This window comes from Dasypus novemcinctus, chromosome 21 (assembly GCF_030445035.2).
Source record: "Dasypus novemcinctus isolate mDasNov1 chromosome 21, mDasNov1.1.hap2, whole genome shotgun sequence".
NCBI lineage: Eukaryota > Metazoa > Chordata > Mammalia > Cingulata > Dasypodidae > Dasypus > Dasypus novemcinctus.
Genome location: NC_080693.1, coordinates 68,495,632 through 68,520,119, shown reverse-complemented (window position 1 = coordinate 68,520,119; position 24,488 = coordinate 68,495,632). Strand labels below are relative to the sequence as shown.

Sequence of the window (24,488 nt, the reverse complement as noted above, 5' to 3'; positions counted from 1 at the left end):
TCATGATTCATTTCACTGATTTGCCCCCTAGCCCTCATGCACCTGCTGTTGAAGTCATCGTGGAATTAGTCATCTGTTTTTCCCAGAAGGTGAAGTTATCATTTATAGCCAATTTGGTTTTAGTTCTTTTCCATCCTTATTTACCTTAGGTACTCCTTCAGGAAAATTACCCTGAGCTTAGAAATGGTTCAACCTCTAAAAAGGTAAACAACATGCTCTGGCCTCTCTAAATCCAGTGACTGCTAGGAGCAAAATGCAGCAAAGGCCCTACCTGGTCAGGCTTCTGACTCAGCCCCTTGCCCTTCCCTGTTTTTATTTCCTCTCCAGTTCCCAGGGACCCACCATCAGGCATCAGGGATGAAGGGGAGGGAGGGTTAAGCCCATGAGCAGCCCAATCTGTTGACAGATCCACTCAGACCAATCTCAGAACACAAAGGAGGGAAGCGGATGTGGCTCAACTGACAGAGCGTCCACCTACCATATAGGAGGTACAGGGTTTGATACCCAGGGCCTCCTGGCCCGTGTGGTGAGCTGGCCCACGTGCAGTGCTGCCACGCACATGGAGTCCCGTGCCGTGCAGGGGTTCCCCCCAGGCGCAAGGAGTGCGCCTCACAAGGAGAGCCACCCCATGCGAAAAATGCAGCCCGCCCAGAAGTGGTGCTGCACACACGGAGAGCTGACGCAGCAAGATGATGCAACAAAAAGAGACACAGTTGGGAAGCGGATTTGGCCCAATGGACAGGGCATCTGCCTACCACATGGGAGGTCCAAGGTTCAAACTCAGGGCCTCCTGACCCATGTGATGAGCTGGCCCACATGCAGTGCTGATGCGTGCAAGGAGTGCTGTGCCATGCAGGGGTGTCCCCTGCATAGGGCAGCCCCACATGCAAGGAGTGCGCCCCACCCCATAAGGAGAGCCGCCCAGCGTGAAAAAAGTGCAGCTTGCCCAGGAATGGTGCTACATACATGGAGAGCTGACGTAGCAAGATGACGCAACAAAAAGAGACACAGATTCCGGGTGTCGCTGACAAGAATATAGGCGGACACAGAACATGCAGCGAATGGACACAGAGAGCTGGCAACTGGGGGTGGGGGAAGGGGAGAGAGAAAAAAAAAGAGACACAGATTCCTGGTGCTGCCCAACAAGAATGCAAGTGGACACAGAAGAACACACAGCGAATGGACAAAGAGAGCACACAATGGGGGAATGGGGGGTTGGGAGAAATAAATAAAAATTAAAAAAGCAAACCTGTTATTTAAAAAAAAAAGAACACAAAGGAACCTGGGCAAAGCAGGGCATGGAGAGTCCTTTACCACTGGCACTTGATTTCCCACTGGCCTGGAGCCTAAACTCTCTGGTGGAAGAAGGGCACAGAGGCCTCAGAAAGAACACAGATACTGCAGCTCTAGTGGAGGTTGTATCCTGCCTCTGAGGTTCAGTGTCTTGGGGTAGAATCTATGATGGCACCAGATAAACAGCTTGTGCGCTAGTAGGTGTTCAGCAAATACTGGCTGCATGAATGAATGACAGGTTTAGACCATTACCAGCATTAGACAACAGAGTGCCTAGAGAAAGCTACATTTCCACAGCCAATCAAAAAACAAAACAAAACAGAACAAAAATAACAAAAAACCACACGTACGCAAACTAAACAAAACAACAAAAACCAGGTCTAGATTAGAGTAGTGGAACTGAGTCTATAGACTTGAAAAGGAGTCAAGAGGGTCCCAAAAGCTGGACACAAACCTAGGAAAATTCAAGAGCCAAACAACAGTAACACAACAACCAAGATCAATCGCTGTTATTATTTAAAAGCAGTTTCTAGTACATGGGCCCTCAAAGCATCTACAATCCCCACAAGGGCCAACTTGCTGACCAGGGTCTGACCTGCTGGCTGGCCCCACCATGCATCTAGGGGCCCGAGGGACTCATCCAGGAGGGCCTAGCAGAGCTGACGAGGACCCACAGAGGAATGGGGATTCCTCTGGCATCAAGGCCATGGGTCCTGTCCTTGACTTCCTAACCTGCTCAGGCTACCTGCTTCTGTCTCAGAGGACTCTACAGAGGCCCATGTTCCAGAATGAACTTGCACAGAAAGGAACCAGGGGTAGGCACAGCCTGGTCATTCAATGTTGTCATAGACCTGGATCACATCCTCGTGGTTACAGAGAGCCTGGATGAGCTGGGCAGCCTGTTCCAGGTCACGTTCCGCCAGTTGCACCTTAGTGTTGGGGATGTACTCTAGCGTGCAGGATACAGAATTCACACCCAGGGAATCCAGTCTCTTTCTCACTTGATGTAGTGAAGAGGCATCACAAATAAACTAGGGATAAAAGAAAGCCAGAAGGTGAGGAGCCAGGAGGTAACAAGACAAAGTTGGTCAGTACTGTAGGCATCACTGGATCAAAGTTCTTAAGGTTAAAAGCTTAGGATGGTTTTATGCTTAGGGGACATGGTTTTTAATTTCCTGAATCATTCTCATAGTCCTCAGAATGGGCCTTATCCAGTACTTACTTTACAAATGTTTATACAGTATGTAGACACTGTCTCATCTGTACCCAGGGGCATGGGAAGGAAGGAACCAAGAAAGGTGTGCCTCAATGTGTCCACTGGGTCCCTCTGGAAGCTTACCAAACACAAAGGCTTAGGACTCACTTTAAAAATGCTCTTTTCTTCTTTGTCCTCGGTTTCCTTGACATCCTGAGCTCCTGCTTCGATTGCCAGCTCCAGGGCACGCTCCAGGTTCATAGCTTTCTTTTCTCTGTCCTCCACTCCAACTGCGACCACCCCTTTTTATCAAAGGAACAACCAGCTCCTTCAGCCATCATTCCCCTGACAGGAAGGGAAATGGGTCAGAGCAAATGTCTTTACACACCCTGCCTCTACAAAGCAAAGCATCTTAACCCTGTCGCTTTCCCACCCAGTCTCATGAGGATGCACAAATATGGAGCAACTCCCTTCCTGGAGGAGAAAATGAAGCTACCTCTGAAGAGGGAACAGTACAAAAATATCCCACTCTCTGTTTTCTGCCCCGATTGGAGTTTGAAGGCTACAAAGGCTTTGTTCATCATTTCCTTGTGCCATTAAGCCTCCAGTCTTGGTAGTACATTTTAAGATCATGATATGGCTACATATGGGATAATGGGGCAAAGATTCCCTTCTACAACTGATGAGCAAGACTTTTGAATTCTGCTTAATACAAAACCCATTAAAGGGAAAATAAATTATCCCATTTAGATTCTACTAAGGAAAAAGTATGCTTAAAACTTAAAACACCACCAGGGAACAAAAGTACTTATCTTGCACAGAACTACAATTTAAAGGCTCCATTTTCCTTCCACCCCCCCAGACATACTCCTACCCATTCTTGTTCAAGATACGTCTGATGTCCGAATGGCACTTGGGACCACTGTTAGATAATGCCTCAATGAGCAGAGAACAGCCACCAGGGCCTCGACCCTCATACAGCAAATAAATGTCTTTGGTCTTCTGCAATAAAAAACCACATGTACATTTTTCCACTTCCCAAATCTTTCCCACACGTTAGCCCAGAACTGTAGGCACCACAAAGTCAACAGCCTGACATGAGTTCTCTGGGCCCTTCTCAGGCTGGCTGGAGCCTGGGCACTCAAGTCTTTATTTTTACCACTACCCCGTGAAAGGAGACCCTTGAAACCAATTTGTGAAGTCACTGAAAGTTCTACCCCTACTTGGAAGAGAATCTGTTTCCCTGGATCTTGAACAATCAACCAACCACCTCCTGGTTTTGCTTCCTCACCTCCCCAGCCAAATTCTACATCTATCCCCAGGTCCCCCTCACCAAGATTCACCCTCCTACTCCCCATCCTGCCTACCTCCATCCTCTCATCTATCTGCTCTGCTTCAGCCCCTGGGCTACAGAAACATTACACACCTGGGCCTTAGTATAAGTGCTGCTGATAATAAGCAAGTTACCAAAATTCAAACTAACCGTCAAAAACTCTAGTGACCAATCTCATGTGGATCCTCCACACCTACTCATCCCTCCTCCATGCATCTGGATCTTCACCTCTCTCCAAGCACTCTGCCCTTTTGCCTCCAATACTTTTCCTTTTCTCATTCACAAAGGAAATAAAGGGCCACCAGGTGGGGGGAAAATCCTCTTTCTGTGTCTACCACCTTCTGTGCAGCAGGGCCTACACAATGGTAGTATGTACAGTGGTTAAAGCAAAGGCTTTGAAGTCTATCTGGTTTCAAGTTGTCATTTTCTGTAAGACCTTGGACAAGTGATCTAATCTTCCTGTGCCTCAGTTTCCAACGAGGGTTGTTTTGAGGAGTCAGTGAGATAATGCATATAGAGTTCTTATAAAAATGTTTGGTCCAGAGTAAGCATTTAATAACTATTAGCTATTAAGATGATTATTACTTCCTGAGGCTCCTTCTTACTTGTCCAGAGGCGGTATCCCTTCATTTGGGCTCAACATCCCTGCCCTCACTCTCTCAGTTGCCCACACCCTCTCCTTTTCCACCTGCTTTTCTCCTTCAGGGCATTAACATATTAACAAGAAAACAAAACTCTTCCTTAACCTAATATGAGGGCTTCCCACACACCATGCCCCTTCTTTATCCCCCATTTCCTCACAACTGGGTTGAGCAGTCCTAGGCCATATGGTTCTATACATCGACTATCCATCCTATTCCTGATTGTGTTCCCAAGTACACAGAGCCCCCAGAAATCTCTGGGTTGAGGGTGCCAACCACACTGCTACCCTCCTCTCTGATAATTTAAGGAGTATTTGGCAGCCTTCCAACAAGAACGTCAAACTGAGGACATACCTCCATTTTCAGTGCTGCCTCAATCGTCGACTTGGGCATGTGCTTACTGCGACATACCTCTAAGATGCTGGCTAAGTGGCTGTTGAGGTCCGGGTTGGGGCCTCCCTCTGTGTAGAGAAAACAATGCTGCATAACACCTTGTTAGAGCATAAAGGAAAAAGGGATTTCCAGCCCCCTCAGTCAAAAGAGTGGCATGTAACCACTAAGCTCAGTTTATTTATTTTTTTAAAGATTTATTTATCTCCCCTTCTCCCGCCCCCCCCCCCCCCCCAGTTGTCTGTTCTTTGTGTCTATTTGCTGTGTCTTGTTTCTTTGTCCACTTCTGTTGTCAGCGACGCGGGAATCTTTGGCTCTTTTTGTTGCGTCATCTTGTTGTGTCACCTCTCCATGTGGGTGGCGCCATTCTTAGGCAGGCTGCACTTTCTTTCGTGCTGGGCGGCTTTCCTTACAGGGCGCACTCCTTGCACGTGGGGCTCCCCTACGCGGGGGACACCCCTGCGTGGCAGGGCACTCCTTGTGCGCATCAGCACTGCACATGGGCCAGCTCCATGCGGGTCAAGGAGGCCCCGGGTTTGAACCGTGGACCTCCCATGTGGTAGACAGACGCCCTAACCACTGGGCCAAGTCCGCCGCCCCTCAGTTAGTTTAGAACACCTCCAGTGTTTGAACGGGATAGGCAGGAGAAATATTTTGGAAAAGATGTTTCCAATTCACTGTCTTTAGGGATGCATATCTTTCTGCTAGGTTTCAGTGAACAACACTTTGCTGTTAGATGGAGAGGGAGGGATGCAGATGGGACCATCTCCTTGATTTATTAATACTACTTGCTCCAACTCTCTACTACTTTGTGCATTATTACTGAAATGATCACAGGACATTGTGAATACAATGAATGTATATGAATACATGAATATGTTCACTGTCTCTTAGGACTGGGGTTGTACTTCATCATCTTGTTCTACCAGTGTCTGCCATATAACACTCATCAAAAGTGTCTGTCAAAGTCAATATCAAAAATGTAGATAAAAAGTAAGTAGAGAGTAATTTCAGGCATGAGTTCTACAGGCAAATTAACATTACCAAATGCCCTATGTGCCAGAAACCACCTCAAGGTGGGCATTATTCCTGTTTTACAGATAAGAAAACTGAAACTCAGCAAGATTAAGGCACTTGCCCAAGGTCATACAATTAATAAGTGATGGAAACCAAGCCTTGACATTTGGTCTCTGCTTGGCAAAGAGGACGCGGCTGCCGCGTCAGAGCTGATGTGGGGGCTACATGGGGTCACTGCCAGCACTGGGTTTCTGGGCGGCAGTGCCACAACTAAGCAGTGAGGCAGGCTTGGCATCCTCACCTCCTCCAACCCATAATCAGTGATGAGGTCTGCTATGTAAATCCATCACAGCAGAATAAATAAAGAAGAAAATGGGGAAGGAGCAAAGCTTTGGTTACAAATATCTTAATAATGAGTAATTGTGGCAGGAAAAATACATTAAGACAACTGAATTCCAGCAGGATGGAAGTGTAACATATTCTGCAGCAGAGAAAAAACCTGCTCATATGCAGACTCAGACTGGTCAAAATTCAATCCCTACTTTAGCTCAGGTTTCCATAGCTGGATCATGCTCCAGAAGAGGTTTCCCAGCTTTAACTTTACTACAGTTACCTTGGGGCCAAACTGTGTATGTCCAGTGAGTAATTCAGACACCACAGCCATTTCAGTCACCATAAATACAAACTGTTCAGGTAGAAACATTTACAGAGAAAGATGAATCTGCAGAATCAGAAGGTGTAATTGATTCTTATAAACAGAAAGAAATCCTTTCATGAGGACCCTCTTATAGAAAAATACTGAATGAACTTTCCTCTGATGTGCCTGGTGTTCCCAAAATTGAAGAAGAAAAATCTGAGGAAGATGGAACACCCCCTAACATCGCTACCATGGCAGTCCCAAATAGTACATATCAGACTAGCATGAGGCAATACCATTTGTATGCTACCACTGGACATGGTACAGCTCTAGCTTTAAGTTGTCTTCTTTTTTTTTTTCTTTTTTAAGTCTTTTGTAGTTGAAGACATTGAAGCAACTTGGATTTTGGCATTAAATTATTCGATTTAAAAATGCATCGTCAGTACCAAATTGTGTCATAGAATGAAAAGTATATTTAAACAATTCAGATTTGTATTGACAGCTGTCAGATATTTTTGAAAAGTAAAAAAACATATTACTGATTATAGAAAAAATTGGGCTAAGAGTAAACAAGGGAGGGTTCTTCCTACTTATATGATTATACTTATCTCTAGTAAAATTTAAAACTTACTGTTTTCTGTTGCCTTTATTATGCATGCAAACATGATAAAATGTCAATGTCTGTAATTCATTCTTGTTGGCTTTTTGTTACCAACCATTGCATATTATAATTTTTTATTTAAAGACATACATTTGTGCTTTAAATTTGTTTTAAATGTAATTACATTTTCACTACACCTTACTGTGTGCTAAGGTGTGCTAGTTTTTCCTAAAAGAGAACAGAAAAATGTTTTATTTTTTCAAACTATAGGAATCAGACAGATTATTTTATTTGAAATTTTACGCATTGAAAGCTTTAAATAAATAATACATTCACATTAAAAAAAAAAAAAGAAACCAAGTATTGACTCCAAAATCTATGCTTTTTACAGAATTTTTCTCCACTCCTACAGGTGTCTGACACTAAATGCAAAAAAAAATCTCTTGTTAAGTGTGACTAACAACTGAGAAAAGACATGGTAGCAAATCTTTCAAGGAAATGCATCCCAGGAAACCCTAATGAGGCAAACTGGGTAGGTACTTAATAGCTTTATTCAATGCCCTTGCCCATACCCATCTGCTCTCAGAGCAGAACTTCTTGGTTTCTCTCTTCAGGAGAGATAACACATCTGACCTGACACTCAGGGTCTGTTTCTGTGAAGTAACCAGCTACGGACTAGAATGAAATCACTTTTAATCGTCCTGTCTTCTTTAGAACAGCACCAAGTTGACTGATGCGAAAAATCTGGAAAGGTGAATGGGAACACATAATGTTGATAAGTGTTTTAAGGGTTTATAAATCGGCAGCGATGGGAATAGGGGACAGGAATGAGAATGAAGGGCCAGGGATCGGGGTGGGCTCTGGCCCATCTCCAGGAGGCAAGCGCGGACTCGAGCCCCGGATGGGGAAGCGGCAGCCAGCGCCCAACTCGGGGTAGGTGAACCGCAGCCTCTCACCTTTAACCGCCAGGCGGATGTTCAAACTGAGCTTGGAAAAGATGCGACTCCTTTCGGTGTCCTTGGGACCCTTGACGTGCCGGACTTTGGACCACTTGTTGTGCCCGGCGGGGACCGCCGCGGTGAGGTGCAGCGTCCTGCCCAGAGCTGCGCTACCGCCCGGCTGGAGCTTACAGGGTGAGGGCGTGCATCGCGCCCGCAAGTGGCGGGCCGTAGCCCTGCCCAGGCTGGCGGCCACCCAGACCGTCATCGGTTTCGACCCTGGGCTGCAAGCTGCAAATAACAGCGGCCAAGGTCAGCCCGTCCCGCCCGCCCCTGCAAAAGCAGGCCCAGAATCCGCGGCCGCCTCCGCCTGTCACCAGAGACTTAAAGGCTCAGGTCCGTCCCGGGAAACCCGACCCAGACCCACTCCGAGCCATTCCCGCGGCAGCTGGAGGACGGGAGCCCTTGATGGAGTAACACACTTCCTTTCCTGCGTCCGTTCCAAAAACACATCCCCGCGGCGCGCAAAGTCCGTTCCGCCGCTGCAAGGTACTCGCTCCTCTCTAGCCCCTGCGCGGAGCAGGGTTCCAGGAGGCGCGACCCGTGCTCCATCCATCCCTCTGGCTTGCCTGGGGAGCCCCCCGGCGTCATTACCCCTAGTGAGGTGGGAGAGATACACTTCATATTGGTTTTGCTTCCAAATTGCTTTCCAAGTTTGAGCAGGTGTGGAATGATAAATAATTGTTGTTGCAAAGGAATATGGAGTTCAACCCCTCATTTTACAGGTAAAAGAAACCGCTGCCCAGAGATGTAATTTGCCCAAACCATCTAGTCTCTCTGAACTTCCTTTTCCCTGCCTATAAATAAGGATGCTGCTACTTGCTTTACCAACATAAAATGTTGAAAACGCAAAATGCATCCTTGGAGTTTTAAAGTGAAAAAGTCTTGTGTAAACAGCTGCGGTGGTCAGTGAATAAATCCCCAAATACAAGAGACGAGGCGGCTTGGGACAGATTCGGACGAGACACAAGCCGTTGGGAGAGGGATAATTAGAAGAGCATTCTGTAGCCACGTACATTCCCTTCTCCATTTTCCTTCTCCTCTTCCCAAAGTAAAAAACGAAGCCAACAAGAGGTAAAGAAGAAACAAAGGGCAGTTGCTGAAAAACTTTTCAGTGGCGCCCCATGCTGGTGAGATTAAGTCCACGCCGCTTAGTGTAAATTCCTTGCCTTTCCTTTGGGCTTTCTTACCTGAAGAATGACCTTCGGGCAAAGTACAGGAGCATAAATTTTATATTATTATTATTATATAAAAAATCTATAATCTTAGACCTTCTCATTTTCCAGGCTCATGTCGTAACACTACACTCGAGTTGAGGGAACTGGTCACTGTACTCTTGACTACTTGTTCTTTTTCACCTCTGCCTTCATATAAGCTATGAACAGGGAAGCAGATTTTGCTCAACTGATAGAGCGTCCCCCTACCATATGGGAGGTCTAAGGTTCAAACCCCAGGCCTCCTGACCCGTCTGGTGAACTGGCCCACGTGCAGTGCTGATGTGCCCAAGGCGTGCCATGCCATGCAGGGGTGTCCCCCTCCCCAGGGGAGCCCTATGCACAAGGAGTGTGCCCTGCAAGGAAAGCCGCCCGGTGTGGGAAAAGCACACCCTGCCCAGGAGTAGAGTGCCACACACTGAGAGCTGATGCAGCATGATGATGCAACAAAGAGAGACACAGGTTCCCTGTGCCGCTGACAAGAATGCAAGCAGACACAGAAGAACACAGTGAATGGACACAGAGAGCAAACAACTGGGGGAGGGGAGAGAAATAAGTAAATAAATCTTTTTAAAAAAAGTTATAAACTGTTCTCTGCTTGGAGTGTCCTTCACTATCGCCCTAATGAAATGTTTGTCATGTTTCGAGATCCAGTTCAGCTGTCACCACCTCCAGGAAGGTTTCTTAGTCCTTTAAATTTTTAGCTTTAGTAGGTATTTATTTATGAATTGTTTATTAGTTGTTCCCTTCTATTTATCCAAGCTACTTAGTGATGTGCCTGGAAATTCCCTCCTTGAACTTTGCTGATTAGGAAGAGCAAACTGCTCCTAGTGCTTCTACTAATCCCTGTATTAATAAAAAATGGGGGATCTTTGCTAGTCTGTTTGTCACCCCATATTACCTGGTTAACATTTGTTCTTCCTTCAGGATTCAACTCAGGCATCATTTCCCACCAAAGGAAAATGTCTCCAAGTTTTCCAGTTGGGCTCAGATGCCCTACTCAGTGTTCACATAACCTTTTGTGCATGCCTCTACTTTAACTTACCTTATTACAGCAAAACATTTGTCTCTCCCCACAATGATACTAAATTCAATACTAGGGAAGCAGATTTGGCTCAATAGATAGAGTGTCCGCCTACCACATGGGAAGTCCAGGGTTCAAACCCAGGGTCTCCTGACCTGTGTGAAGAGTTGGCTGATGCACGCAAGGAGTGCCCTGCCACACAGGGGTGTCCCCTGCATAGGGAAGCCCCATGCACAAGGAGTGCACCACGTAAGGAGAGCTGCCCAACATGAAAAAAGTGCAGCCTGCCCAGGAGTGGCACTGCACACATGGAGAGTTGATGCAAGCAAGATGATGCAACAAAAAGAGACACAGATTCCTTGTGCCATTGACAAGAATCCAAGTGGACACAGACGAACACACAGTGAACGGACACAGAGAGCAGACAACTGGGGGAGGGGGGGAGGCAGGGAAGGGGAGAGAAGTAAAAAAAAAAAGAATTCAAAATTTAAAAAAAATAAAAAATTCAATACTAAATTATTTGAGAGTGGGCCTGTACCTCCTGTGTCAAACACAGTTCTTTTATTTTTCTTAGGAGGTACCAGAAATTGAACCCAGAACCTTGTACATGCAAAACAGACACTCAACCACTGAGCTACACCCTCTCTGCTCTTTTATTTATTTTTAAATAATAGCTTTATTGAGATATAATTCACATACTATACAAGTCACCCATTTAAAGTGTACAATTCATTGGTTTTTAGTATAATCACGGAGTTCTCTAAACATCATCATAATCAATTTTACATTTCCATCACCCCTAAAAGAAACCTCATACACATTAGCAGACATTCCTTTTTCTTCTTTTTTTTTTTAAAGATTTATTTAATTAATCCCCCCCCCTCCCCCAGTTGTCTGTTCTCTGTGTCTATTTGCTGCGTCTTGTTTCTTTGTCCGCTTCTGTTGTTGTCAGCAGCACAGGAAGTGTGGGCAGCGCCATTCCTGGGCAGGCTGCACTTTCTTTCGCGCTGGGCAGCTCTCCTTATGGGGCGCACTCCTTGCGCGTGGGGCTCCCCTATGCGGGGGACACCCCTGCGTGGCAGGGCACTCCTTGCGCACATCAGCACTGTGCGTGGGCCAGCTCCACACGGGTCAAGGAGGCCCAGGGTTTGAACAGCGGACCTCCCATGTGGTAGACGGACGCCCTAACCACTGGACCAAGTCCGTTTCCCGACATTCCTCTTTCCATTCCCTTCCTAGCCCTATAGGCAATTACCAATTTACTTTCTGTCTAGAAATTTGCCTATTCTGGACATTTCATGTGAATGGAGTCATGTAATAGGACGTCCTTTGGGGCTGACTTTTTTCACTTAGCATGTGTGGCAGTTTGAAGTTCTTTTATGAATTCTGAAAAGAGATTATGTTTTTGAACTAATTCATTTTGAACTAATGGACCACATCAATGAGGTGTGACTCAGGTTGAGTCTCCACCCTCTTATTGGAGCTGATATAAACAGAGACACACAGAGAGACAGACACATGGAGAAAGGAAGCCGCCATAATGACCCTGCCATGTGAGAGAGGGGACAGCAGGAAAGCAGAGACGTTCCAAGGGCTGAGAGAGATACTGGAATCTGGAACCAGCACAGAGGCATGGAAAGAGTGCCCTGAGAGGCTGGACCCATGGAGTAGCTGAAGGTTGAAGAGATGAGTCATACGCCTGATAGTGCACAGCTGAATTCAGGAGGAAAGCAGACAGCCAAGACAGAGAGGAGGTCCAGTAAGAGACAAGCCCAAAGCCTGGTTGCCTGCAGCTGAGCTCCGGTAGTACATTCTGGACCAGTGGCCACCTTTGCCACTGGCAGGATCCCAGAATCAACAGCAGCATCTCTGATGGTTTTTTTGCTGTAAGCTTTTATCCTAAATAAAATCCCCATTAGGGAAGTCAACCTAATTCTGGTACTTTGCCTCAGCAGCCCTTTGGCAAAGGAAGACAGTATGTTTTCCAGGTTCGTTCATGTTGCAAGTATGTATCAGTATTTCATTCCTTTTTAGGTGCCAAATACCCCCCATTGTATGGATATATCACATTTCATTTACCCATTAATCAGTTCATGGATATTTGAGTTGTTTCTACATTCTGGATATTAAGAATAATGCTGCTATGAATGCTCATATACAAGTCTTTTTTTTTAAACAAATCAATTTTATTGATACATATTAATAATCCATACAATTCATCCAAAGTGTACAATCAATAGTATTTGGTCATATACAAGTATTATGTTTCATTTCTTTTCAGTATATATTCTTAGCAGTAGGATTGCTGGGTCATATGATAACTTTAGGTTTAACCTTTTGAGGAACTGCCAGACTGTTTTCAAAAGAAGCTGCACTATTTTACTTTCCCACCAGCAGTGTCTGAGGGTTCCCGTTTCTCCACATCTTTGCCAACACTTTCATCTTTTTTATAGTAGCTATTGCCATTCTAATGAGTGTGAAGCGGTATTTTGTGGTTTTGATTTGCATTCCCCTAATGCCTAATAATGTTGAGCACCTTTTTTTTTAAATTTAAAACATTTATTTCTCTCCCCTTCCCCCCTTCCCTCTCTTTCCTCCCTTTCCCCCCTCCCCCAGTTGTCTGCTTTCTGTGTCCATTTGCTGTGTGTTGTGTCTGCCTGTATTTTTGTCAGCGGCACCTGGAATCTGTGTCTCTTTTTCTTGTGTCATCTTGCTGCGTCAGCTCTCCGTGTGTGCGGCGCCACTCCTGGGCAGGCTGCACTTTTTTTGCACTGGGCGGCTCTCCTTATGGGCGCACTCCTTGCACGTGGGGCTCCCCTACGTGGGGGACACCCCTGTGTGGCACAGCACTCCTTGCACGCATCAGCACTGCATGTGGGCCAGCTCATCACACAGGTCAGGAGGCCCGGGGTTTGAACCTTGGACCTCCCATGTGGCAGGTGGTCGCCCTATCCGTTGGGCCAAATCTGCTTCCCGGGTTGAGCATCTTTTCATGAGCTTACTAGCCATTCATATATAGTATTATTTTTTACAATTTAAAAATCATAGTTTAATATAAATGTTACTTTGAATAGCAAGAGGCAAGTTAATGGAATTTGTAAGTGCAAATGAATGCAGAGGCCAAAATAAGATTTGAGATTTTCCTAACCCAATTAGCTTAAGCTCACAGGGGAAAACAATGTCGAACTTATTGGCTCCCTGCAACAAGAGGAATGAACTGAAGGGATGTCTTACCAAACAAAGGGGAATGAATGGTGGGATGTCTAACCAAAGGAAAAGATAGTTATAGGAATTGGGGGAAAGGTGGATGTTAAGTGAAATTTAAATGAAACATTTTGATAGGCTCAAAGGAACACAGAGCTGTGTGAAATGGGATCAACCTCAGCACTGGACTGCAAAGTGGACCCACAGTTTAGTTTCTTTGGAAATAACAAAGGTAAATGTGTGGAATGTTGTGTTAAAAAAACTTTTATCTGTGTATAACACAGGGAATTCAGTGGTGGAAGATGGATTGTGGTTAACAGGACAAATGTGAAAACATTCTCTCATGAACTATATAACAAATGTGTAATACTAATGCAGGGTGTTAATAATCAGGGGGCGGGTGTGGTTAGGGGAAAAATACACCAAATGTAAGATATGGGCTATAGTTAATAGTAATATTTTGGCAATGCTCTTTCATAGTTTATAACAAAAGTTTTACAATAATGTAAGGTACTGATGGAGGGGTGATTTATGAGAGCCCTGTATGATATGTATGTTTGTTTTGTACATTCACAACTTTTACTATACACTTTTGCTTATGTATACTCATGTATGAGCAATAAAATCTTCTTTAAAAACCTTTTTTCTGAAGCCCTATATCTGGGTGAAAATTAAGGCTGTTTCTCTGTCAAAATGACTTAGATTCCCCAAGCAGAATGTGATGCTTCATTCTTACTGATATGTCAAACAGCAAACTTTCTGACAGTCTACGATTTTAGAGAACAAAATTCTCTAGGGGAGTGGGTATAGCTCAGTGGTTGAGTACCTGTTTCCCATGTATGAGGTCCTGGGTTCAATACGTAGTACCTCTAAAAGAAAAAAAAATTATCGAAATGAGTTTATTTTAAAAAGTAGTCATTGAGAAGGGGGTTGTTTGACGCCTATGCTGCAGTGTGTCCTTGGGAGAAACACTGTTTCTGGTTAACTCTGAAGCTGGTTTTATTTGTGTCTGTCTGGGATGAATGGTAGGGAAATTTTTCTACTTTCTTAGTTTTAGGTAAAATTTACTTTCTCAAGGTTGATTCAGATGACTGAACCACTTCTTGAGGTCTGGTTGTCAGGATCATCAAAATCACTTTAAAAACCAACAATAAGGCTTGAGAGCTAAAGACTGGCTGAAGGAATCATTAGGTTTCAATTCGTGTTGTCTACCACCGACTCTCAATGAATGAGATAACATTAGTTATTACTTGGTTAATTTGCTGGTGTGGCAGAGACAGTACTATTTAATCACCACTTAATTTCCTCTTCCTGTGCACACGGAAAGACCTTCCTTGCAGTTAGGTTGGGAATGTGATTAAGTTTGGCAGATATGGGCAGAAGTGAGTAAGCCATTCCGGGCCTACCCTTAAAAACATCTCTTCCCCTCCAAAGCAACTTTGGAGGCCACATGTTCTGGATGACATAGCTACTAAGATGGAGAAGGGCCGACCCACCTCCAAAGGACTTTGCAAAAGCAAAAAAATTAAGTTTTTTTGAGACTTAACATGACAAAGCCTACATATCTGGATGAAATATAGTAAGTCTTAATCACCCCTTTCCCCTTAAAAATCAGAGAACAGGAGTTATATATTTTCCATAACAGAGCTACCAGGTGCTAATTTTGCCACATAAAACTTAAGCTCTTCAAGAGTACATGTTTCTCTTCCCAGACCTGTCAGCCCCAGCTCCAAATCCTCAACACAATGACAGGCACTTACTCAATACTGAACAATCACAGTTACTTATTTCTGTGTCCCTTAAAATGGCCCAACATGAGCAAAGAATAAAAATAAGTGGTTGGGGGGGTAGGTATTTTATCTGGGACTTCAGCATTTGAATAGCAGTGGGGACAGGAACTCCTTCCACATCCTATCATGTTGAGACATAGGTCTGAGAAACTGGCTTGGACTTGGAAATTCCTAGTAAGCCATTAGAGCCCACTGTCAAAACCCAAGACGTTTGGGAGTTTTCATTTCTCTATCACTCTTCACAGCCAACAGATTTCCAAATCCTGATTATTCCATCTCCTTAATCTCTTTAATTTTCTTATTCTCTCCATCTCTACTCTCACCTTGACTATCATAATAGGTGAACTGACTCTCTGTCTCATCCCCACTCCCCCTCTCAGAGGCACTGCCTTCATTGCCCACCCTTCTGGATGCAATTTTTAGCATGTCTTCCATTTATGTAAATTTTCCAAAATCTCACAAAGGATTAATGTCTAAATATTTTGTGAGGTGTGGAGTGTTCCCAAACCCTGAGCGGGCTGTTTCGGGAGCTTGCAGGGCAGGAAGTGTCTGGATGTTGATTTGGTGAGACAGTGACGGAAGAGATTCTTGCAAGAGGTGGAACTTTCGGTTTCTGACATGGAGGTCAGAAGTTCTAGGCGGAACCCTTCCCCCTAGGGCTGGCAGCCTGTCCACAGTGGTCCCTGAACTCTTTGTAGTGCAGCAGCGCCCCCAGCAGGCGGTTTTGGGGCCTTGCAGGGCAGGAGGTGTCTGGATGTCAATTTGGTGAGACAGTGACAGAAGAGATTCTTGTGAGAGGTGAATTTTGGGTTTCTGACACAGAGGTCAGAGGTTGTGGGCGGGACCCCTCCCCCTAGGGCTGGCGCCCAGCTGCAGGGATCCCTGAAGGCTGTGTTGCGCTGCGGTGCTCCCAGGCCCCCTGTTAACCGGATGCGTGGTTCCCAGGTCTGTGTCCCCTAAACCCTGGTGGCCCACGTTCCAGAGACTCACACACTTTGAGTCTGCAATATCACAGATTTCCCATCCCTGAATCCACCGTGCCCTGAGGTCCATCTGAGGTCCTTGATTACCCTAGCCCTCGGCGTTTGTTTTTTCTTTTTTTCTTTGTCTTGGTTGCTAATATTGCATTGTCTCCTGGTCTTTTCTCCTGTTTTATCCCCCAAGGTCCTTTTTTATTTATTTAGGTTTTTTTTCTCCTTTTCTTTTTCTTGCTTGTTTCTCTCCCTTTTCTTTGCCCACCCCCTTTTTTTCTTCTCTTTTGTTTTCTTTTCTCTCTTTTTCTTCTTATTTTATTTTATTTTCTTTATATAATAGGTGCTGCAGGGAACACTTCACATTTGCTGTGTTTCCTCATCCTCCATTTCCTCTTTTCTGTATGTATTGATTTTGGCCACCTACACTATCCCCTTTCCCCCACATCTTGCTATCCTCCATCATCTACTGTTTCTCTTACATTCCACCTCCCTTTCTTTGGCCCCCAAATTGTCTGACTTTTAATTTCTAATACCTTTGTTCTGTTTTCTGTCTTTTATCCACTCTTGATATTATTATCTTCCTTTTCTCTTTCCCTCTCTCATGAAAATACTGGCTTTTTAATTCATACTATATTCCTCCCCATATTCAGTTGACTGTCTCATTATAGGTGCTCTACTTACTGCTATAACTGTACACAACTTACGTGAGTCTAATATCCATTCTCCCAGATCTCACATTGTTGCTCTGTTAACATTTATTACCAATACTACTTTATACATTTTCTTTTCTTACTCATTTTGCTTTCCCTGGCCCTAATATTTTCCTTCAAAGTGAACTTAGCCAGAAACAAGAAAATAGAGTAAGAAGAACAAAGTGACAAACAGAAGACATAACACTTATGCAAGAACAACAACTAATTAATCCCCAAGACTAGACAAAGAAGCTAAGGAACTGATTAAAGCCATCTAGATAAAATGATGATCAGACAGCAACAAAAAACTACAAACCAAACCAATAATCAGGAAAACATGGCTGAATCCGATGAACAAACTAAAAACCAGGAAGGGGAGCAGAACATTGGACAAGTAATTAAAGATCTCAAAACATATATTAGAGACCAACTTAATGAAGTAAAGGAAGAGATTAACAATATGAAGAAAACAGTTGGAGAGGAAATTGCAGACATATGCAAAAAGATAACAGATAAGATGGGGATGAACACCACAGTTCAAGAAATCAAAAATATGCTCTCAGCAAATAGCAGCAGATTAAAAGAGGCAGAGGAGAGAATTAGCGACGTGGAAGACAGTACATCTGAAATCAAACAGATAGTGGAACTGATCGATAAAAAGAAAAAAAAAATCCAACTAGGACTTAGGGACCTGAATGACAATGCAAAACGCACAAACATACGTATTATAGGCATCCCAGAAAGAGAAGAGAAGGGAAAGGGGACCGTAGGGGTGTTGGAGGAAATAATGGCTGAAAACTTCCCAAATCTACTGAGAGAGATGGATGTATATGTCCAGGAAGTACAATGCACCCCAAACACCATAAATCCCAACAGGCCCACCCCAAGACATATACTTGTCAAATTATCCAATGCTCAAGACAAAGAGAAAATTCTAAAAGCAGCAAGAGAAAAGAAAACCATCACATACAAGGGAGGCTCCATAAGATTAAGTGCTGATTTCTCATCTGAAACCATGGAGACAAGAAGGCAGTGGTATGATATAGTCAAGGTACTAAAAGAAAAAAATTTCCAACCAAGAATACTCTACCCAGCTAAACTAGCATTCAAAAATGATGGAGAAGAGAGTTCAAAATATTTACAGATAAACAAAAATTGAAAGAGGATGCCAACAAGAACCCTGCCCTTCAGGAAATACTAAAGGGAGTTCTGCAGGAAGAAAGGAAAAAACAGGAGAGGCAGAGTTGGAGGAGAGTGTAAGAGCAACAAAAAAGACAAAAAGAGAAGGGAAAAAAAAAAACAAAATATGACAAACACAAGTCCAAACAAAATATGGCTAACATAAATAATTCCTTGAACGTAATAACACTGAATGTCAATGGATTAAACTCACCTATCAAAAGATTCAGACTGGGAGATTGGATAAGGAAATATGACCCATCTATATGCTGTCTACAAGAAACACATCTTAGACCTAGGGATTCATGGAGGTTGAAAGTGAATGGTTGGAAAACAATCTTACAAGCAAACAATAACCAAAAAAAAAAGGCAGGAGTAGCTATATTAATATCAGACAAAATATACTTTAAATGCGAAACAACTGAGAGAGACAAAGAAGGATACTACATATTAGTGAAAGGGACAATCTCTCAAGAAGAATGAACAATCATAAATATTTGTGCTCCTAACAAGGGCGCCTCCAAATATGTGAGGCAAACACCGGAAAAACTAAGTGAAAGAATAGATGCCTCTACAATTATAGTGGGAGATTTTAATACACCACTATCAACTTTGGACAGAACATCTCAAAAGAGAATCAATAAAGAAACAAAAACTTTGAACAGTATATTAGAGGAGCTGGATCTAATAGACATATACAGATCATTACACCCAAATACAGCAGGATATACATTTTTCTCAAGTGCACATGGATCATTCTCCAAGATAGACCATATGCTAGGCCACAAAGAAAGGCTCAATGAATTCAGAAAGAATGAATTCATATAAAATAATATCTCTGACCACAGTGGAATGAAGCTGGAAATCTGCAAGGTCCAGAGGGCCAGATTTCACACCAAGATATGGAAATTAAACAGCACGCTCTTAGAAAAACAGTGGGTCAAAGAGGAAATCTCAAAAGAAATTAATAACTACCTTGAAACTAATGAAAATGATAATAGAACATACCAAAACTTATGGGATGCAGCAAAAGCAGTACTGAGAGGGAAATTTATAGCCATAAATTCATACATCAAAAAAGAAGAAAGAGCAAAAATTGAAGAACTGCAAATTTGGAGGAATTAGTAAAAAAAACAACAAAGTAATTCCACAGGAAGAAGAAAGAAAGAAATAATAAAGATAAGAGCAGAACTAAATGAAATAGAAAATAAGAAAGCACTTGAAAAGATAAACAAAACCAAGAGCTGGTTCTTTGAAAAGATCAATAAAATTGACAAACCCTTAGTGAGACTAACAAAGAAAAAAAGAGAGAAGATGCAAATACACAAAATAAGAAATGAGAAAGGAGATATCACCACTGACCCCACAGAAATAAAGATTATCATAAGAGGATACTTTGAAAAACTATATTCCAACAAAAATGACAATTCAGAGGAAATGGACAAATTCCTAGAAACACATAAGCAGCCTATGCTGATGAAAGAAGAAATTGATGATCTCAACAAACCAATCACAAGTAAAGAGATAGAATCAGTCATTAAAAATCTCCCAACTAAGAAGAGCCCAGGGCCAGGCGGCTTCACAGGTGAATTCTACAAAACATTCCAGAAAGAACTAATGTTGATCTTGCTGAAACTCTTCCAAAAAATAGAAACAGAAGGAACATTACCAAACTCATTCAATGATGCCAATATTACCCTAGTACCAAAGCCAAACGAAGACACCACAAGAAAGGAAAATTACAGACCAATTTCTCTAATGAACCTAGATGCAAAAATCCTCAATAAAATACTTGCTAACCGTATTCAACAACACATTAAACGAGTTATACACCATGACCAAGTGGGATTCATTCTGGGTATGCAAGGATGGTTCAACATAAGAAAATCAATCAATGTAATACACCATATAAACAGATTGAAGGAACAAAATCACATGATTATATCTATAAATGCAGAAAAAGCATTTGACAAAATACAGCACCCTTTCTTGATAAAAACACTGCAAAAGATTGGAATACAAGGAAATGTTTTGAACATGATAAAGAGTATATATGAAAAATCCACAGCCAACATCATTTACAATGGTGAAATCCTAAAATCCTTCCCTCTAAGATCAGGAACAAGACAAGGATGCCCACTGTCACCTCTTCTATTTAACATTGTCTTAGAAGCGCTTGCTCAAACACTGAGGCAAGAACCAGATATAAAAGGCATTCAAATTGGAAAGAAAGAAGTCAAAATTTCATTATTTGCAGATGACATGACCCTACACATAGAAAACCCTGAGAGGTCTTCAACAAAGCTTCTAGAACTCATAAATGGTTTAGTAAAGTCACAGGTTATAAGATCAATGCACAAAAATCAGTAGCATTTCTGTACACCAATAATGAGCAAGCTCAGGAGGAAATCAAGAAACAAATACCATTTACAATAGTAAATAAAAAAATCAAATACCTAGGAATAAATTTAACTAAAGATGTAAAAAACTTATACACAGAGAACTATACAAGACTGTTCAAGGAAATCAAAGAAGACCTAATTAAATGGAAGAATATTCCCTGTTCATGGATAGGAAAACTAAATATTATTAAGATGTCTATCCTACCAAAACTGATCTACACATTCAATGCAATCCCAATAAAAATCAACACAGCATTCTTTAAAGAACTAGAAAAACTAGCTATGAAATGTATTTGGAAAGGAAAGAGGCCCCAAATAGCCAAAGACATATTGAAAAAGAAAAACGAAATTGGAGGAATCACACTACCTGACTTCAAAACATACTACAAACTACAGTAGTGAAAACAGCATGGTATTGGCACATGGAGAGACATACAGACCAATGGAACCGAACTGAGAGTTCTGATATAGATCCTCATATATATAGTCATATAATATTCGATAAAGCCACCAAACCCTCTCAACTGGGAGAGAATGGCCTATTCAACAAATGGTGCCTGGAGAACTGGATATTCATATGTAAAAGAATGAAAGAGGATTACCATCTCACACCTTATACAAAAATCAACTCAAGTGGATCAAAGACCTAAATATAAGAGCCAAGACCATAAAGACTTTGGAAAGCAGTGTAGGGAAGCATATACAAGACCTTGTAATAGGAAATGGCTTCATGAACTTCACACCAAAAGCATGAGCAGCAAAAGAACAAATAGATAAATGGGACTTCCTCAAAATTAAAGCCTTCTGCACCTCAAAGGAGTTTGTCAAGAAAGTGAAAAGAGAGCCTACACAATGGGAGAAAATATTTGGTACCCATACATCGGATAGGAGACTTATAACCTGCATATATAAAGAACTGCTATATCTTGAAAATGAAAAGATAAACAACCCATTTAAAAAATGGGAAAAAGATTTAAACAGACACTTTTCCAAAGAAGAAATACAAATGGCTAAAAAGCACATGAAAAAAATGCTCCAAATCTTTAGCTATCAGGGAAATGCAAAACTACAATGAGATACCATCTTACTCCCGTAAGATTGGCAGCTATGAAAAAAACAGAAGACTACAAATGCTGGAGAGGATGTGGAGGAATGGGAACACTCATCCACTGCTGGTGGAATGCAGAAGGATCCAGCCATTCTGGAGAACAGTTTGGCGGTTTCTCAAAAAACTAGCCATAGATATGCCATATGACCCAGCAATTCCACTGTTGGGTATATACCCAATAGAACTGAAAACAAGGACACAAACCGATATATGCACACCAATGTTTATAGCAGCATTGTTCACTATTGCCAAAAGTTGGAATCAACCCAAATGCCCATCAACAGATGAATGGCTAAATAAAATGTGGTATATATATACAATGGAATACTACTCGGCTTTAAGAACAAATACACTACAAACACACGTGATAACATGGATGAATCTTGAGAACCTTATGTTGAGTGAAGCAACCCAGGCATTGAAGGAGAAATACTACATGACCTCAATGATACGAAATAAATAAACCAAGCTGCCTCAGAGAGCTAGAAACTGGATGATAGGTTTACAGGAAATTGGGGGCTAGAGGAATGATGCAAGCCGACACCTACATGGGTGAAATCTATGATAAGCTGGAGGTAAGTATTTGTACAAGGAAGAGATAAAATGGGGGCATAGGGTTACCTTTGGGTGGGGCTTTGCGGGCTTGAGGGGGGCTAGGGATGGGAGGATGGGCAATATTGCCCAAGAAATTGGGGAGAGGGTGGGGCAACATACAAAAATAGGAGATTGTCAGGTATTTGGTTGAGAGTATAATGCTGAGAAAAACTTTTCAAAAATATAATAAGGAATGTTACCTGTTTAAGATGCTTAAAGGGGATAATCTGACACAGGACAGGCTCCTAGAGAATTTGTGAATGCTCATTTTGCCATAGTGGATTATATCATTGGATAGAGACCCATATAATGAGAGTGAAGGTATACCCACATCCTGGGGAGGACTGATGCCCTCAAATAGAGGGAATTGTATCTCTCAAGAGAAATGGTGGCTCCCAGTGCATTAGGGCAGTTCAGCATGTCAAGTCCTCAACACCGTTGCAAGTATCTCTGAACATGGCCCTTCAAGCAATGAAGACTGACTGTCACTGTGGGCCCTAAGGGGAGGGGGAAAGAGGTATTGAATAGATGGAACCAGTGTAACTGTGTCGGCAATAGAAGTGTTCCACAAGAGTACAAAAGGATGGATATAAGACATGTAAAATTACACCAAAAATATATAGAGGCTGATAGGCTAAAATGTAAATCATAATGTAAAACATAAGATAACTAAAAATTGGGAAACGGACTTTGGCCCAGTGGTTAGGGCGTCCGTCTACCACATGGGAGGTCCGCGGTTCAAGCCCTGGGCCTCCTTGACCTATGTGGAGCTGGCCCATGCGCAGTGCTGATGCGCGCAAGGAGTGCCGTGCCACACAGGGGTGTCCCCCGCGTAGGGAAGCCCCACGCGCAAGGAGTGCACCCATAAGGAGAGCTGCCCAGCATGAAGGAGGGAGCAGCCTGCCTAGGAATGGCGCCGCCCACACTTCCTGTGCCACTGACGACAACAGAAGCGGACAAAGAAACAAGACGCAGCAAAAAGACACAGAAAACAGACAACCGGGGGAGGGGAGGGGAATTAAATAAATAAAAATAAATCTTTAAAAAAAAAAATGATAACTAAAAATTTAGAAAATCATATAGTCTAAAATATAAACCACAATGTAAACACAAATGTTACCTTGTTTGAAAGCTATTGTGTCCATATCTGTACATCAGTTTCAGTAAATATAGTATGAATATGTAAAAAGATTATTGCTGTGGAAGGGAAAAGGTTTTATGTTGGATATGTGGGAGTACTGTATATTGTATATATGAATTACTGTGATCTAAAACTCTTGTAAAGATAAGCTTAATAATTAGAAAAAAAGAAAAGAAAAAGGACAAAGACACTGAGGAAAAGATGGAAGTAGTTGCCTTGCCAATTTGCATACAGGGCAACACTTATTGCAGTGATGGAAAGCAAAACATCCAAAACAAGGCTTTTGCATTTTTTAATTTTTTGATACCCCAATTAATTTTTACCATAATTTTTCCAAATTAATATGTATTCTATATCTAACCTTTAAACTCATTGCTATATTCCATTTTACTATTAATGGAACCTGGCAATATATTGGGCTTCACTTTTCAGGAAGTTTTGGATCACAGAGAGGTTCAACAATGGCAGTGGAGGAATACTGGTGTGGGATGTTATTGACAGGGGACACATGGTTGGCAGGGAGTTCTACAGGGCATATATCCAGGGCACATAAAAATGTTTGGATATTTTCATAGTGGATACAATTAAAAACAACAAGTGAGGGGGTGCTGAGTTCCTAGCCAGGGGAGCTCTATCACAATCCCTAAAGGAACAGCAACAATCCCCCAAGTGCAGCGGCGAAGACCAAAAAAGAATGAAGGTCCAACAATGAGCCCTTGATACTAATGACTATGCTTGTGAGCCTGTGCACCTGAAATAAGAACAAGGCCTAGAGCTGCAGGGTGCCTAAGAGTTACCTCCTGAGAGCCTCCGTGTTGCTCAAATATGGCCAGTCTCGAAGCCAAACTCAGCATGTAAATGCGTTGCCTTCCCCCCAGCGTGGGACATGACTCCCGGGGATGAGCCTCCCTGGTACCGAGCGAGTACAACCAAGTACCAGCTGATGATGTAACTAGAAAATGACCTTGAATTAAAGGGTCACCTTAGACCAGCAGAATATCTCAGTCTACATATAATACCAGGAGTTAAAAATGTTTTTTTACCTGAATCAAGGGGGAAAT

General features: G+C 42.7%; 2 protein-coding genes across 2 annotated transcripts in view; both read right to left on the bottom strand.

Annotated features, from left to right (window-relative positions):
- Positions 1-1,992: 1,992 nt before the first annotated feature.
- On the bottom strand, positions 1,993-8,502 carry TACO1 (translational activator of cytochrome c oxidase I). The gene is given in 6 exon segments (XM_004456802.4): positions 1,993-2,324; positions 2,657-2,787; positions 2,790-2,833; positions 3,363-3,490; positions 4,817-4,923; positions 8,064-8,502. Coding segments are annotated over 6 exon segments (861 nt in total). The 5' UTR covers positions 8,314-8,502; the 3' UTR covers positions 1,993-2,123.
- Positions 8,503-12,505: 4,003 nt separating this feature from the next.
- The window catches only part of DCAF7 (DDB1 and CUL4 associated factor 7), a 53,912-nt gene continuing 41,929 nt past the window's right edge, over positions 12,506-24,488 (bottom strand). The window contains exon 8 of the transcript XR_009182516.2: positions 12,506-14,416. The gene's annotated coding sequence lies outside the window, so the exon portion shown is untranslated. The remainder of the gene's footprint in view (positions 14,417-24,488) is intronic.